General features: G+C 38.4%; 1 protein-coding gene across 14 annotated transcripts in view; it reads left to right on the forward strand.

The window, feature by feature from the left end:
* MYCBP2 (MYC binding protein 2) overlaps positions 1-17704 on the forward strand; it is a 217510-nt gene that overhangs the window by 19439 nt on the left and 180367 nt on the right. For all 14 annotated transcript variants that reach the window (XM_004577417.4, XM_058670605.1, XM_058670592.1 and 11 more), the window contains exons 2-5: positions 6815-6890; positions 11425-11640; positions 12609-12762; positions 17232-17428. In XM_004577417.4, coding sequence (XP_004577474.2) covers positions 6815-6890; positions 11425-11640; positions 12609-12762; positions 17232-17428 — 643 coding nt within the window. The remainder of the gene's footprint in view (positions 1-6814; positions 6891-11424; positions 11641-12608; positions 12763-17231; positions 17429-17704) is intronic.

The following is a 17704-nucleotide window of genomic DNA, read 5'->3' on the forward strand; positions in this document are numbered from 1 at the left end:
GAAGTGACAGGTATTAGCAAGAGGCTAGATCTTAAGCACAGATATAAGAATGCCTATTTGGATGAAAGGGAGGAAGAGCAAGTTTCTGAAGAGTTCATTATTGGTACTCTTGCTTTTCTTGTTTAGTTATTTCAGTCAATCTTACGATTTCAAATATTTCCCAATTGCATTTGACTTCCCAATGTGTAGTTTGGACCTGAAGACCTCTTCTCTTAAGCTCTGGGATATAGTTTGGGGAGATTACTTCTGGGATTCTCTCAGTTCTGTCTCAAATATTTTTAATATTCAGTGGCTTCATGTGAACCTACTGTCGCAAGCTGCTTTTCTCCCATTGGTTCATTAATAGAGATCTGAGTTGAGGTTGTGAAGCTGGAATTAAGACTTCATAATGAGCCAAAATAGCCAAACAACTTGCCTTGGGTCTCATCCCTTCTTCCAGAAAACAGAAGTCACATTTTGGTAGGGAAGAGAGTAGAGTAGGAATTGATATATAGTGGGAAAGTAGTAGTTATTTTTTGTATCTTTACTTATATTTTCTAAAAGGAAAAAGCAGAGTTATAGAGACAGATCTTTCACGTACTGATTGACTCTCCAAATGGCTGCAGCGAACAGGGCTGAGCAAGGGTAGGAACTTCATCCCGGTCACTCTCATGGGTTGTAGGAACCAAAATTCTTGTGCCATCCTCCACCGTCTTCTCAAGCACTGGATTGAAAGTGGAGCAGCCAGGACTAAAACTGGTGTTCATGTGGGATGTAGGTATTGCAGGTGGTGGCTTAATTCACTATGTCATGCTGGCCCCAAAAGTGGTAGTTTAAGGAAGGAAGACAAAGAATTAGTTTTTGAATTAGACAGTGTGGGAGTTAGTGTCTTGCCTGTATTCCTTTATCATTTATCTATGTGCTATTCTCCACAAATATCTAACTATCAGGCTGGAAAAGGAAAATAGTCTGTGCAAGACAGGCCAGAAATGCCAAAGTTAATTCCTTTAGAAAAGCTTTCGCCAATGACAGAAGGTAATTAGTAGGTAAATACCTCATTTTTCTCACTTAGGATTGGGGCAACTCTGAATCACAAACTGCATCATCTTCCATGGAGCACCAACTCTAGTTGCCCATTAGGCCAATTAACTGGCTTCATAGAGCCTTCTTCTCTTCCCTATTTCACTTCTGATTTCACTTACTAATGTGTTTCTTGAGGTCACCTCTTAAAACATAGGCTGCACTTAAATCCTTGAATCAGAGGTCTGCTACCAGAAACCCACACCAAGTTGGTCACCAAGCTCTAGTTGCCCGTTAGAGTTACTGAGTGGCTTTATAAAGCATTCTTCCCTTCCCTGTTTCACTTCTAATTTCTGTTACTAATGTGTTTTCTCTCAAAACATATGCTGCACTTTAAACCTTGAATCAGAATTCTACTTTCAAAAACCCACACCAAATTGGACACCTTACTTTAGCATGCAGATATTAAGCAGGACATGATGCCGTGGCTCAGTGGCTATACCCTTGCTTTGCATGCATTGGGATCCCATAAAGGCGCTTGTTTCTGTCCCGCCTGCTCCACTTCCTTTCCAGCTTCCTGCTGTGGCTGAGGAAAGCTGTAGAGATCCTGCATCCTTTTCGAGACTCGGAAGAAGTTCATGGCTTTGGAGGAGCTCAGCTATGGCCTTTGCGGGCTCTTGGAGTTAACTAGCATAAGCAAAATCTTTCTCTTTGTCTCTCCTTCTGTCTGTAAATCTGCCTTTCCAATAAAATAAATAAATCTTTAAAAGAAAGAAATAATAAAAGTTGTTTAGCACTAATCAAATATCAAAATGACTCTTAAGTGCTGCATTATCTGAGCATACATACGAATTGTAGCCTTCTGTGCAGGTTAGGGAATAGGCACAGAGGTAACTCTCAAGATCACTTGGGAAAACAAAACTTGTAAATAACAGAACCCGCGTTTGAATTCAGCCGTTTTTGTCTGAATTCTGTACTCAGAATCTGATACACTGAAGTACAAAAATAAAATGAGAGAGGGAGAAGGAGAAAGAGATCCTGTGAATGTAGATAACCAATATAGTAAGGCTCTGATAAACATCACTTCAAGATGAATGGAAGGGCTATGAATGGAGTACATTCCTAATGTCCATTTTATTGGATAAGCAAAGCTCAGCGGTGATGGAGAAGGTTGAAGTGGCCAGAACGGTTATAAATTTTCATGGTTGGTATTTGTTAGAGAACATAACTGGCTCTAGACCATCATTTGATGCTCAAAGACTTCAATAGCTTTTATTATTTGATTTATAATTTAACATTGTAGAAATAAATGCATATAAAATGTGAATAAATACACTACAAGTATTTTTTTAATTTTTTTTATTACGTTGCATTATGTGACAGTTTCATAGGCTCTGGGATTCCCCCTACCCCTTTCTGTACCCTCCCCCCATACTGCAAGTATCTTAAAGCTATTTTTTTGTTTTTAAAAACTTGATAAATGTACTCTTGTTATATTTGAAATTTCTGCCACTTGAAGTATTTTTGTGTTATCTGCATTGATTTTCTCTTTCTGCTGTTCTCATTCATGGTTTCTTATATTTGCTTGCCTGCTTGTTAGCTCTTTTACCCTTGTGGTATTTCCTGGAGACCTAGAATTGATTAATTATATAGAATGACTCGCAGTTGCTTCATGGCTTGAGATTCCGGGCCCACTTTGGCTAAGTGTGCATGAAGCGTAAATGCACATGAGGCATTGTCTGTAGCCTTGCCTTCCCCTTTCTTTCCCTTCCGCATTCCCCTCTCTTCATTTTTCTTTTACTGCTGTATTTCCAGAGTATCTTTTTTTTTTTTTTTTAATGGTCCTCTCCTTACGTGAAGACTTCAAATAAGATCAGGAACCTAAAGCTATATAAATGACATCTGCTTGCATTTCTCCCTAAATCAACTTGCACCGTTTAAATTTCTTTTCTTATTACTAATTTTCAGGATTGGGTAAGTAAATAAAATTTTTCCACTTAGTAATCAGACTATTGTTTCTCCCTAATTTGTTCAGTGTTGCCTGAATACAATGATTGTATCATTACATTAATTACACAGGAGAATCAGTCTGGTTTCTGCAGAAGAACTTCAGGTTACATATGGTGTTTTATAAATTTGTTGCTTTTTAGAAAGTCTTTTACCAACTAATGTTGATAATTATAACTTATTTGTGAATTGCTTTATGTTTTCTAAAAAATGTTGTCTACATTTGAAAATGCTTTACTTATTTTTAACCATTATTACTTTTACTTTTTTTTTTGCCCCATTTACGGCCTCCAGAATAATGTTGAGAGTTTGAAGTAGTATTAGGATAAATCATTTTATCCCTCTATATTTTGTGGAAGTATGAATTTCTCATCCTTTGGTATAATTGAGTGGCTGGTTAAAGTGAGGATTTTTTCCCCCTCGTAGATTATCAGGTTAAATACATTTATTGTCTCTCTTCCTAGTGTATGAAGAAGCTTGATCACAAATATCGTTGAGCTTTATCAAATATTTTCTCTGCTTCTATTAAAGCAACCATTTGCCCTGTGCTGTTATTATATTTAAGGGCATAAGTTGGATTTTGCATTTTATATATTTATATGTTATCGAAATTTTGAGAGATGACTTTTTCCTCTCATACTTTTTTTGGAAGAGATGAATTATAGCATAAAATCTACCCTTTTAAAGTTCTTTTCAGTCGATTCACAAGTAGAACATTATTGTCACCCCAGAGTAAGACCTTATAGCTATTAGTCATTCCGTTTACCTTTTCATCATCCTCTGACAACCCCTAATCTACTTCTGGTTTTATGGATTTGCCAATCTAAGCATTTAGTATACACAAAACTATTAGTTTGTACTTTTGTGACCTTTTTTCTTTCATTTGGCATGTTTTCAAGGTTCATTCATACCCACAGCATGAATCAGCACTTCATTCTTTTTTTTATGGCCGAATACTCTTTTTCAGTTATGCAGGAATGCTATAATTTGTCCGTTCATCAGTCACTGAACGTTTGGATTGTCTTCAGCTTTTGATTATGTCATTTTTTTATGCACTCATTGGAGATGCTGATCTGAAATGTTCAAATCTTGAGTCTTTTTTGGGGGTATCAAAGTTATGCTGCTCAGAAAATGAGTTTGAAAATGTTTTTTATTTTTATATGTAAGAGATAGTCTAAGATAGTCTAAGAATGATAGTGTTTGAAGGAATATTTCAGTGGACACTGCGTTTGGAAGAATTGCCATGAACATATATGACATGTCAGACACTGATGAGGCTGAAAGTGCGAAGTTGGAAGAGATACTGCATACTTATAATGCTTGTAGTTGATTAGATGTAAGAGGGATATCTATTTGTATTTAGCATATGACTGTCTTTATTTTTGTAGCATACATTCTTACATTGCAAGCAGAGTTTCTATTACCTTCGTGCCAAAATCTGTAAAATAATACCATTAATGGATTTATTAATATTGGATTAGTATTAGCATTACTTGCTAGATAGCCTTTAAATGCATTCATCAATATGTGTGTCTGTTCTTGGTCTTTTGTGTATTTTGCTGAATAAGATTTTGGATACCTTTCTAAAAAAAAAAGAGTAGAGCAATGAACAAAGACATGGCTACACACTGTCAAAAAGTTATAGCTGGTAACGGGGCTATACATTAAACAACAATCCCAGGTGCGTAATTAAAGGTTAAAACAGTGAATTAGAACAATAAGATGAACTCAGGGTAAGTTTCTCTGATGTTCACTCTATCTGTTGAGTTACAAAGACTTTGCTAAGTAAGTGGCACATGGAACCTCAGAGGTGAGTGGTGGTTGGCAGGACAGGATGGAGGAGAGAATTCAGCCATAGGGAACATTTGTGAAGGCCCTGAAGGAACTTACCAGGTTCTGTCAACTGAGAGCATTTCATTGTGGCTAGAGGATGACAAACCAGGTGGAGAGGAATGCAGTCTGAGTCAAGAGATGCTGGCAGAGTTTGGCTGCTGGAGGAAGATCTACTGCACTATGTCTGTTCATGATGGGTTTTTAGAATTGTGTTTTTAAACGTTTACTTGTGTTCCTATGTGAGCAGTAAATCAGGAAAAAGTAACTGGATTTGCAGATATAAGATGTTTTGGCAGTGGTCCAAGCAAAAAGTGATGGTACCTTAGATTTTTGGTGTGGAAGCAATAGTGATGATGTACAGATTCAAGAATTGTTCACGAAATATGATCGGCAAGATTTTTGTGACTTGATTTGAACAGTGAAGCTGAAGAAAGTGTCAAGAATGCAGTTTTCCTGTTGGTTGCTTATGTCTGCTTACTGACATTGGCATCTTTTGCAACTCAAACATCTTCAAAATCTAATTTATTTCTTTAACAAATGAGCTCTTCCTCCTGACCTATTTTTCTTCTCTCCCAGTGACCTAGCCTTAACAATTTTCTTTTGCCATTGCTTCCACTAAATAAATCACCAAGTCTTAGTAAAAAATTTATCCTGATGGTTCAGCATCTGGAATCATGTTTTCCTTCTCAACTCTTCACATTTTATCCTTATGACACCAGTGGCATCCATTGCTAGATCATTAAATGGAGCTTTCCATTTATTCAAGTCCCAGAGTTCCTTCAGGGTAAAAACTGTCACTTTCATTTTGAGGCATTGCTGCCTAACAGTGTGTGTTTCATTTCAGCATGTTGACCATCAAACATCTGTGCTGAAATGAACATAGTTTTCCTTGCTTCTTGTTTCTGTAATCCTTTTTTTTTAAAGATTTATTTTATTTTTATTACAAAGTCAGATATACTGAGAGGAGGAGAGATAGAGAGGAAGTGGAGCTGCCGGGATTAGAACCAGCAGCCATATGGGATCCCGGCGCATTCAAGGGGAGGACCTTAGCCACTAGGCCCAATCCTTATTCTTTTTTAAAGACTGATTTATTTTTGTTGGAAAGGCAGATATACAGAGAGGAAAATCTTCTGTCTGATGGTTTACTCCCCAGTCAGCTGCAACAGCCAGAGCTGAGCCAGTCCGAAGCCAGGAGCCCAGAGTCTTTTCAGGGTCTCCCTCGCGGGTGCAGTGTCCCAAGACTTTAGGCTGTCCTTGACTGCTTTCCCAGGCCACAAGCAGGGAACTGGATGGGAAGCGGGGCTGCAGGGATTAGAACTGGCGCCCATGTGGGATCCTTGGTTTATTCAAGACGAGGAGGCTATCGCCCTGGGCCCTGTAATTCTTATTCTTTACCATGCAATTCGTTTTTCTTCTGAGTCACTCAGGAGCTTCTTTTTCTTAAAAGCATAATTCAGTTTTAGGAATGTGAAGTAATGAAAAAAGTAAATGCTTGACTTCAGGATTTTCATGTAATAATCTAATAAAATGTTATTTGGCCTTTCTGCACCATAACCCTCAGTACCACAAAGAGCAGTTTTGAAAGTGGGGAGCAGCGGGGCAGAGCATTATAGTGGCACATTTATTAGTGTCCTTGCTGCTGAATACAGCTTGTGAAACTTCATTTCATGCCATTTTATGTTTTAAGTTTATAAAAATTTTTTTTCAGAATTCAAATTTTTGTCATTATTTATCACTTGTATTTAAACACTGGTATTGTGTTGTCTTCTCAATAGCTACTCTACATGTTTATAATTGTGTGTATATGTGAAATTCTTTGATTAGAAATTTGTACTTGTAAATTGTTATATACAATATGCTTTAATATATAGAAAGTTTGAAATGTTCAAATGTCTATTTTATAAATACCTGTTTTTAATAACCTTGGATGTCCTATTATAAATATTCATATTTTCTACTTTTTTGAAATTTTTAGGAATAAGAAAATTCTAAATAAGAAGAAGTTAAAAAGGAAACAGAAGAGTAAATCAAAAGTGAAGACAAGAGGCAAGGTAAACCTGTCAGTAATGTATAGGAAGTAATGACTTTTTCATATACTAATTTGAATCAAAGTGATAAGATTAAAAACGACGCAAGTAGCAAACCAATCTGTTTCTATATTCTGTACTTGATCTTGGCCAAAATGCCAAGAAGCGATTGTTTCTATGTTCTGAAGTGATTTTATATATGCCTCTTATTATTTTGTTCCACTCTTAGTTTCACCTCTGCTTTTGGTTGTCCCCCCACCCCTTGGAAGTTAACTTCTGGGTATCACAAATTATTTGTTATTTACTCTTTTCTTTGTTAAGTCCTTTGAGGGAATGTAGTCATTTTGCTTTTTTCCTCCTATTTTATGTACTAGAACCTGAGTCAAATTAGCTTGTGATTTGTGACTTGGTTGTAGATTCATCATAGACCTTTCTTGACAGCTATTAAAGTAACTCTTAGAATTGTTCAGTCCTTCTTTTGAATGCTGATGACTGTACTATGTGGAATTTAGAAATAGGAAGGACTTTATATACCAGTTGTCTCTTACACTGAATATAGGTGTCCTCTCTACACTATCCATGTAGTTTTCTTCAACATTTTTGGTAACCAGAACAGATTTTCCATAAATGAGTCTATTTTCTCTCGAACAGCAGTATAAAGAAAACTGGAAAGGTGGAAAAGAGGAGTCATAGCTGTGGTTTCTGAAAGCTCCACTCTGCCTGCCCCCCTTTACGTTAGTGTTCTTGCTGCTATAACTGAGAGAACTGTCCTTTGAAGCAGTAAACCAGAGATAAAACAAAAAAGCATGAATGGAATTTTTTTTGGTGACTCTAGCATGAGAGCAGTTGAATCCCTGGGGTTAAAAAATGTCATGCATCCTTGACTTCCTCTCTGGGTTCTGCCTGCCTTTTTGTGTGGGTATGCTGTATGACCTGTGGCTGAGGACTGAAGCTGCAGGCAATTCCAGTGTCAAATTCTTTGGCGAGAGACATTCTCTTCTACTAGCTCTGGCAGGAAATTTCAGGTAGGATTTATTTAAAATGGAATCACATTTTTAGTTTTGGCCAAGTACCCAAGAGGTGGGGTACATTCATGGATCACAATAGATGAATTTGTAGTTCTGTGATGGGTGATGGATGAACTGATTATGTGGAGAGGGGCTGAGGCAGTTGTCCTAATGGAAGTGTTGGTATGTCAGGTAAATATTATCTGTTTATTATAGCATCTGTCCTGACTTATGGTTTGGGGATAGAAGAAGGAAACAGGGAGCTTTCTTAATATATGAAGAATGTAAAATAGGTGGGCATGAAGCCTAGGGGCTGAGACACCAACCTTCCGTATTGGGGTCCCTGGCTTCAACATGTGACTCTGACTCCTTGACTCTAGGTTTCTGCTAATGTAGAACCTGGAAATATTTGAGTCTGTGCTGCTCACGTGGCAGACCTAAATCTAGGTCCCTCATTATGGCTTCTGCCCCAGGGCCATTGCAGCCATTTCAGAAGTAAACTTGGGTGCACAACTTCAATCTTTTTTATATTGTTATTTGAAAGGCAGAATTACAGAGAAAGGCAGAGGTAGAGACACAAAGAGTTTCCATCTACTGATTAACTCCCCAAATGGCTGCAGTAGCCAAGGTTGTTATGTGACTGTAATCCAAGGAATGTTTGTAGTTTTGCAGCTTACATCTTTTCTTCAGCGCTGCACAAGAACAAAAGTTTGTTTTACAAATCCAACTAACTGATTTGTTTCCTTATATAATTCATAATTTTTGTGTTGTAAGAAATTTTCATCTCCAGAAAGATTGTAAGGATTTTTTTTACTATACTCTCTTCTAGTCGTTTTATAATTGTAGCTGTTAGTTAGGTTTGCTGTTTTCTAAGATAGATGTTCATTTTTTTCCATGTTGATATGCTATTCAATCATTTAAAACCATTTGATTGAATGACTTCTTTTTCCATTGATCTTGACATGTTTGTAAAAGTCAGCTATTTGTATTTGTTTGGTTCAATTTTTGGAATTGGCCTTTGTCTCTTTTAAAACCAGTTCTGGTCTGTCTTGGTAACAGTAACTTTATTTAATAATTCTTCAAATTAAAAGATGTGCTTTCCAATTCTGATCATAATGTCTAAGACTGTTCCAGCTACTTTCTGACTTCTACATTTTTATATAGTATCTACATTTTATGAGTATTAGAATGGGCTAGTCAATTTCCATTTTAAAAAATTCTGGAATTTTATTGGGATTGGGTTGAATCTATAATATTTGGGAAGAGGTATCATTTTAATGACTTTGAACCTTCTAATCCATGAATAGGCTATGTCTCCATATTTTTGTGAGTTTATGGGACTTCTGCATATCATAGTAAATTCATCTATAATTCTTGCATATACTTGGTCTACATTTTTATTTAAAAACATCTGTTTTGGGGCTGGCACCCTGGTTCATCAGGCTAATCCTCTGTCCTGTGGTTCCTACATCCCATATGGAGGCAGCTGGTATCCCAGCTGCTCTAATTCCAATCCAACTCTCTGCTTCTGGCCTGAGAAGGCAGTGCAGAATGCCCCAAGTCCTTGGGACTCTGTACCCATGTAGGAGATCCAGAGACACTCTGCTCCCTTCTTCAAATCAGCTCAGCTCTGGCTGTTATGGCCATTTGGGCAGTGAACCAATGGATGGAAGACCTTCTCTGTCTCTCCTCTGTAAATCTTCCTTTCAAGTAAAAATAAGTGCATATTTTAAAAAGCATTTATTTTGTTTTGAAAATCTTACCATGTGAACACAATTATGGGAAATAATTCAATTAATAATTCAACTTTACCTATTTTCACCCTGGTAAAATCTTGTCTACCTGTAATAGTCTGACAACTAGCAAATCGACATTGATACACCACCCATCTTGTGTGTATTTCATTAGTTGTTCATACAGTCATCTATGTATCTAGATCCATGTAATTTTGTCCCATGTATAGGTCGACGTGACCATTATTACAGTCAAGATACAGAATACTTGGCTTACAAGAATCCTTTGTGCTACTCTCTGTAGATACTGCTGTCTCCTTCCTTTACCTTAGTCCCTAGGAATTACTAGTTGCTTTTACATCGCTCTAATTTTGCCATTTCAAGAATATTTAACTATAATCGTGCATTGCATCATCTTCTGGGATTGCTTTCTTCTCCCATACCTTTGTGATTCCTCTAAGTTGTTGCATTTATCAGTGATTCATTCCTTTTTATTGAATTAATATTTAATTGTGCAAATGTACCACAGTTTATATATCTATGTATCCATTAAAAGAAGTTTGTATTGTTTCTGACTTGTAGCTGTTCTGTTTTTTTTTTTCCTTTAATAAATCTGCTGAGTAACAGCTTTCTGCCAGTGTGCATGCTTAGAGGTAGTTGGTGGTTGTTCAGGTGCGTTAGTCCCTGAGTTCTGGACGCCTGGCTTTCACCTGATTCAGCTTTGGCTACTTTGGGCATTACTGGCCTGAACCATTGAATGCAAGATCTTTCTCTTAACTACTTCATTGTCTCTTATCTTTTTGCCTTACTGTTATTGAAAAGAGAATGAAAATATAGCCATTGGTGAAAATTAATTTTTTTAAAGTACCAGCTTAATTCCGAGATCAAGCAGTTAAAAATTCTTTTATTTATTTGAAAGGAAAAGAGATACAGATAAACAGACATCTCCCACTCCTGTTTCACCCCCCATAATGCCCCTGCTGGGGCTGGTTCAGGGTGAAGCTCCCAAGCTGTGGGTAGGGACTTAAACAACTAGAGCCATTACCTATTCCCTTCAATGCTGTACATTAGCAGGAAGCTGGAATTGGAAGTGGAGCCAGGACTCAACCTCAAGTGCTTCAAGATATGCAGGTGACCTAAGTGGTTTTTTAACTACTGCCCGTGAGCTCTAATTTATATATAAATCCCTAAATCTACTTTTCAAAAAAGTTTTAGGTATGTGTTTGAAAGGCAGCATATCGCAGAGCAAGAGACAGAGAAATCTTCTGTTCTCTTGGTTTACTCTCCAAATGCCCGGAAACTCAGGTATCTGAGCCATCATCTGTTGTGCCCTAAGCCTGTTAACAAGAAGCTGGGTTGGGAGGTGAAGTACTCTGATGTGGTATAAGTGTATCCCAAGCAGCCACTTTAACTGCTGCACCACAATTCCCCTCCTAAATAAACTAAAAGATTTTCAAATGTGGGTCAGTTACTTGTCATGATTATCCCACAGTATATTTGCTATCCCTTAGAGAGGCACCAAATTAATGTTCTGTGATGTAATACTTCAGCGGTTAAACTTTGTTGACTACCTACCTGTTGCGGCAATAAAGGATCTTTCTGTTATCTGTCCCTTTTCAGCTTCTGTTGCAGTAAAAATATACCTGTGTTATACCCCAAAAAATGATTTAGGGTGTTGAGGCAACAGACTGTTTTTGCTTTGTCATTTGCATGACTTACGCAGGTCAGTCTATCTGATCTTTGTTTTTCTTTGTTGTTTAAAATAGAAATTGATGATGGAAAGAATGTGAAATTGAAATAGCCTATTTTGTATTTCAGTCTGAAAACTTGGAAAATGCAGTAATAATACCAGATATCAAACTACATAGTAATCCTTCTGCCTTCAATATTTACTGCAATGTACGCCATTGTGTTCTGGAATGGCAGAAGAAGGAAATCTCCTTAGCAGTTGCATCGAAGAACTCTGTGCAGAGTGGAGAATCAGATAGTGATGAAGAGGAAGAATCAAAAGAACCTCCTATCAAACTTCCGAAGGTAAACTACCACATTCTGTTTACTGGCTTTAAGACATAGGTGTGCACTGATAAAATTTCTTGCTTTTGAAAAATTTTTGCACTAAAAGTAGGTTGATTTGTGGAGACAAACAGGTTTGGGTCAGGCTTTGCAGATAATTAGAATATTACCAAATCAATGACTCAGTCAGTGGGACTGAGGGCATACTTAAGCACCCAGGCAGAGGTTAGTAGGGCCTAATGTGCTAGCCTAGAGCAGCTTGCTAGGGTGCTCTTAAGCCTTTGCTTTTGGAGGTGGAGACCTAAGTCAGTGGCTTGCCGCCAAGGTGGGCACTGCAAGTACAAACTACCTGAAGATAAGCCTAGGACACTCCCTTGGGCATAGAGTCCTGGATAAGTATGTTTTAACTTTTTTAGAAAAATAAAACCAGCAAGATTCTTGGTCATGCAGTAGTAGAACTAAGGGATTTTTATTTTCCTGCCTAAGCTTAGAATTTTACTCTGCCTGTTCTGGTTGTACTTGCCTAGAAGAAAGTCATATGTGAATTTATGCAGCCTCTACGTTATTCTGAGATCACTTGCTTATTTTCCCCCAAGCATGCGCTGACTGGTTTATAGAAACCACATGGGTATTAGGAACCCAATCACAAGAACCATCACTGCTGCCTCGCAGTTTCTGCATTGCTATAAGCTTGGGTCAGGTGCAAGAGCTGGCTGTCAAATCACACTATTATGGAATTCAAGCATTATAACTCATGTTTTTTATGCCCAGGTAGATTATTTTATATTTATCTTTGTGATCAGATGGTTTTACAAATTCATGCTAAATATATCCCCCCCTTTTGTTTTTATAGTTTGGTACTTGCTATTTCTGCCTTTAAAGATTTTTACCATTTATTGTTTGCTATGGGAATAACTTGTACCAGGTGAACTGGGAAATATTACTTGTTTTCATAGTATAAACTGTACTTTTTTCCTCATGTTAAACAGATTATTGAGGTTGGACTTTGTGAAGTCTTTGAGTTGATCAAGGAAACACGATTTTCTCATCCCTCCCTGTGTCTGAGGAGTCTTCAGGCCCTGCTCAACGTGCTTCAGGGTCAGCAGCCAGAAGGTCTCCAGTCTGAGCCACCCGAGGTCCTAGGTGAGTGAAGCACTTCCGGCGCGTGACTCTCTGATGTCTGAAGCACACACAACAGCCTGTAGTGCAATCTTAAACTGTGGTGCTCAACAAAGCTGGTATGTTTTAAGGAGTTTTATTGTTTCACTGGAATTATGGTTTAAGAATTGAAGTGCATGCACAGAGGATTCTGGATTATTTATAAACAGGGGAAAGCAGAAACCAGGAATACTCACAAGGCTTAAATTACCGTTAAGTTGCTCTTGATAAATGTTAGGACAAATCAGCTAACATTTCACTTCCTGACTATGCTTATTATTCTGAATAGTTGGGAAAAATAAAGAAGAGGGAAATAAATGCCAGAAACTCAAATCAAAGTTGTGTCTAAACATAGAGGGCATTTCTTTTATATATATTCTTAATAAAAATCTTGGTTTTATGGGTGAGCCTTCTGGCCTAGTAATGATTTTATTGAGTGAAAGTGCTCTTCCGAGAGTTGATTCTATTTTGAGGATGCTTGCTTTACATGCCGTGTCGAGGCCCCAGTCAGAAACTCTGTCTCAGAACTCTTGGAGCTGTGGTTCTGAAGCATTAGCATGAATCAGAGTTGCACAGGCCCTGTCTTCAGTTTCTGGATCAGTGGATTCAGGAGCAGGGCACAAGAATTAACATTCGGAGTGAGTTTGTGATGTTGATTCTGCTGTTCTGGACTACCTTTCAGTCCTTTTGGATTTTTAAAAATTCTTTTGATAATCTTTACATAGTTGATTAGGGCACAAAGGGTCAAGGGCTACAGAAAAGTGGGTATGACCACTGTTTTCGCATTAATATTATATTTTTCTGTATCTGGGAGAAGGGAGAAGCCCCACCCAGCCTCCCACCCATCCCAGGTCCCCAATGTGAGGCATGTTCCGAGGGTCCTGCTGAAGCAGTTTTGATAGTTCAACAGTTCTGAATTGCTGCCAATCTCACCATTCCATGTACGATGAAATCTACTCAGAATCCACTGGCTGACATAGTCTCTTCATGGTTGCGGTTCTGAGATCAGCAGTTCAGTTGGAAGGATCCCCAAAGAAACTTCATCTGAGGTGATCCCAGACCTGATTATTGTGTGTGCTTGCCAGTACAGGGTCTGACATAGTCCGTCACCCCAAATCAGCTTATGCGTATACTGGTGGTTGCAATTGCTGGGTCACTTCTGTTTTCCACCCTGTCTTCCACACGAACCAGTGGGTGGTGTAATCAAGCCTGATTCTGTCCACTTCACACTTGGCCTTCATGGAAACCAGTGGGAGCTGCAGCCTAGTCGGGGCGACTTCCAGTAACCCCCACCAGGCCCGCCCCTACCCTGGTTCCCATGCATGCCAATGTGTACCACAGACTTGTTCAGTCTGTCCCACATTCCATTTAGCTCTTATACATCTTAATGGGCATTGAAGTCTAGTTCAACCTAACCAGCCCTACTATCCAGCCCACATACATGCTGGCGGGTGCTGTTCTGTCTAGCCAGTCCTTTTGGATATTATTAGACTCATATGAGAACTTAATTGCATGTCAGACAATTTGGTCATGTAGTAATACTTGAATCTTATCATTTGATCCTTGTTTTAGTGGGATTAGGAGGAATGTTGGTCATTGAAACAGAGAATTTATAGAAACAAGTGCCCCACACATCATTAGTAAGTGCTATCACTAAAAACAGCCAAACAAAAAAATGAAGTGTCGTATGTTAAGCAGGCACACCTTGTGATCAGATTGATACTGCACTGTGCTACTTCAGTGGTTATCACTTTACTGAGGATTTGATTAATTTCAGAATATTTTGCTGACTTTTATTCTAATTTTGCAGCAAAATTGAAATACTCAGAATATTCATTAAAACCTATGTATTTCTTGTTTTGAACAACCTGCTAGTCATTTCTTTTTCCTAGATTGTCTACTACTGTTATCTTTTGTCTGAAGTTCACTCTGCATCCAATATTGTGCATTTGTTTTGCCTTTCCTTTATCCTTTGTAAAATTTATCTTGTCAGTACTAGTTTTTGAAATTACTATATGTGTTCATTAACAGGATCTGACATTTGAATTTTGAAGGGTGAATTTTCAAGGATGAAGGTCTTTGTGTTTCATATAAAGGACAGCATGTAGTAAGATAGGGAAATGAAAAAAGATGAATTTGGCTGGATTGTGGAAAGAGGGGAGAGTGATATGTGGTGGGTGCTGTAGGTCACGTGTGCAGCTCTGTAGGCCATGGTAAGCTCTTATTAATGTGCTAGGAAGAATGGAAAAAATCTTCACCTCATTACACTTTAAAAATTGCATATCGAAAGGCATTTGTTTTCTTGATTTTTTAAATATCATTGACTATTCTTCCATTTATGTCTTTACTTTTTTGAGGGTAAAGACATTCCTTGCTTTGTTTGCCACCCTAACTTACAGTATTTCTAATGTGCAGTAGGAATTTAGTAAATATCTGCTGAATTGTTACTTTTTTAAAGATTTATTTATTATTGGAGAGGCAGATACATAGAAAGAGATACAGAGAGAAAGTGATACAGAGAGACTAAGAGAAAGATCTTTCATCCATTCACTCCCCAAGTGGTCGTAACATTCAGAGCTGAGCCGATCTGAAGCCAGGAGCCAGGAGCTTCTTCAGGCTTCTCATGCGTGCTTTGGGCTGTCCTCGACTGTTTTTTCAGGCCACAGGCAGGGAGCTGGATGGGACATGAAGCTGCTGGGACACAAACTAATGCCCATATGGGATCCTGGTTCATGCAAAGTGAGGACTTTAGTCACTAGGCTACTGCACCGGGCCCCTATTTGCTGAATTATTACAGGATGGATGGAAATATACTGAGAGAAAGTTTGGACAGATGGACAGCAGGAAAATTGCAGAAAGCAATGAAAAACTGATGAAGGGAGGAAAAAGCCAGAAGGAGGGATAGAAAAAAGGAACTGAAGGAAATATAGAAAAATGGGTAGATGGAAGGAGAAAAGAAGGCAGAGGAGGGAAGTAGTGGAGAAGGAATTAAAGAAATGTGAGTGGATTTTAAGTAGAAAGCTGGAGTTTTGGTTTGAAAATTCTCTTTGATCATCTGAGATAATGAATACTTTGCTTCCGTTAAGAGATGATGATAGGGCCCGGTGGCGTGGCCTAGCAGCTAAAGTCCTTGCCTTGAACGTGCCGGGATCCCATGTGGGCACCAGTTCTAATCTCGGCAGCCCCACTTCCCATTCAGCTCCTTGCTTGTGGCCTGGGAAAGCAGTCGAGGATGGCCCAATGCTTTGGAATCCTGGCATGCGTGGGAGACCCTAAAGAGCTCCTGGCTCCTGGCTTTGGATTGGCTCAGCCGTGGCCTTTGCAGTCACTTGGGAAGTGAATCATCAGATGGAAGATCTTCCTCTCCGTATATCTGACTTTGTAATAAAAATAAATCAATCTTTAAAAAAAAAGAGATGATGATAAATAGCATGGACTGGGAAGGTGATGATGAGACGGACAGAAGTTTGTTTGGTGGGTTAAATAGGGATTAAATTCGACCGGATTTGGGATTAGATACAGAGTAGTATCACTTGGTAGGGGATGAAGGGTTTCTTCGAATGAACCAAGGCATGGGTGACTGTTTTGTTCTTCAGGGGGTTATGATACATTGATTTTTTTTCTCTGGCTTTCTTCTCTGCAACCCCCCCTTCTTTCTCAGTCTTCCTCTGATTTTTTTGTTTGTTTGTTTGTTTAATTTCTGTCTTTGACTTCCCCCCTTTAAAGGATTTTCAAATCCCCTTTCCCTTCTCTGGAGGAAGTGCTCAGGGGATGTCTTTGATTCAGTCTTGGGTGAAGTTATTCAAGAGTTTTATGTGGAGACCCCTGCTGGTCATAGACATTCACATGCTGGTTTTCCACCTTTGCTGTTACATGGTTTTGTGATGTAGGGAAAAATCAGCCTCTTGATGCCTCAATGTTATTATGCATTATAGGAAAGTAATGTCTGCCTTCTGACAGATAAAATTCACTCCTCTGTAAGAATGAACTGTTTTTGTCAATGATGAAAGCTGATTTTTTTTTAATTGAAAGCAGTTATACCACATTTTGTATGTGGTCTGATGTTGTTTTGTAGCTATGTATAGTTTTCTGGATGCTTCATATTTTAAGAAGCCCATACTTCTCCCAAACTGAAACATAAGAGCAATGAGTAATTTTACTTACAGGGTGAATTGATTGAATGTGTAAATTCCTTTAAATAAGGTTTTTTAAAATGAGTTTAGATTTCATTTCTTCACTTAAAAAAATAACAAGTTGAGCTAAATGTTCCTTAAGGCCTTTCGTTAGATGTTTTAAGTTTGAAGCCAAAAGGGTAACTGAAGAAACTAATGTAAAATGTTCTAGGTGCCCTAGATTTCATTTACAATGAGACAAAGTAAAATTATAAATAAGCATGTGCCTCGATTGTTTTGTTTGTCAGCTGAACCTAACTCTGAGTCCTGTCTTACCCACAGAATCTCTCTTCCAGCTCCTCTTGGAGATTACTGTTCGGAGTACTGGAATGAATGACAGCACAGGACAGTCCCTGACAGCACTCTCCTGTGCTTGCCTCTTTAGTCTGGTGGCTTCCTGGGGAGAAACAGGAAGGACACTGCAAGCCATCTCTGCTATTCTCACCAACAATGGTAGCCATGCTTGCCAAACTATTCAGGTATTTTTTTTACTCACGACTGCTTAGAACTTCCTAAGATGCCAAGGTGGGAATTTCATTTCAGTTTCTACCAGTAGGAATTCCCTACTTCTTCTCACTCATTATAGTTGCTCAACCATCCAAGATTGCTGTATAAATAATCAGTAGTATTTGAGTTAAGCTACCTGTGTGTTTAATTCTGTAGTACTAAACAGAAATAAAAAAATTTTGGCAGGCCCCGGCAGCGTGGCCTAGCGGCTAAAGTCCTCGCCTTGAACGCCCCGGGATCCCATATGG

The sequence above is a fragment of the Ochotona princeps genome, chromosome 12 (assembly GCF_030435755.1).
Source record: "Ochotona princeps isolate mOchPri1 chromosome 12, mOchPri1.hap1, whole genome shotgun sequence".
Lineage (NCBI taxonomy): Eukaryota > Metazoa > Chordata > Mammalia > Lagomorpha > Ochotonidae > Ochotona > Ochotona princeps.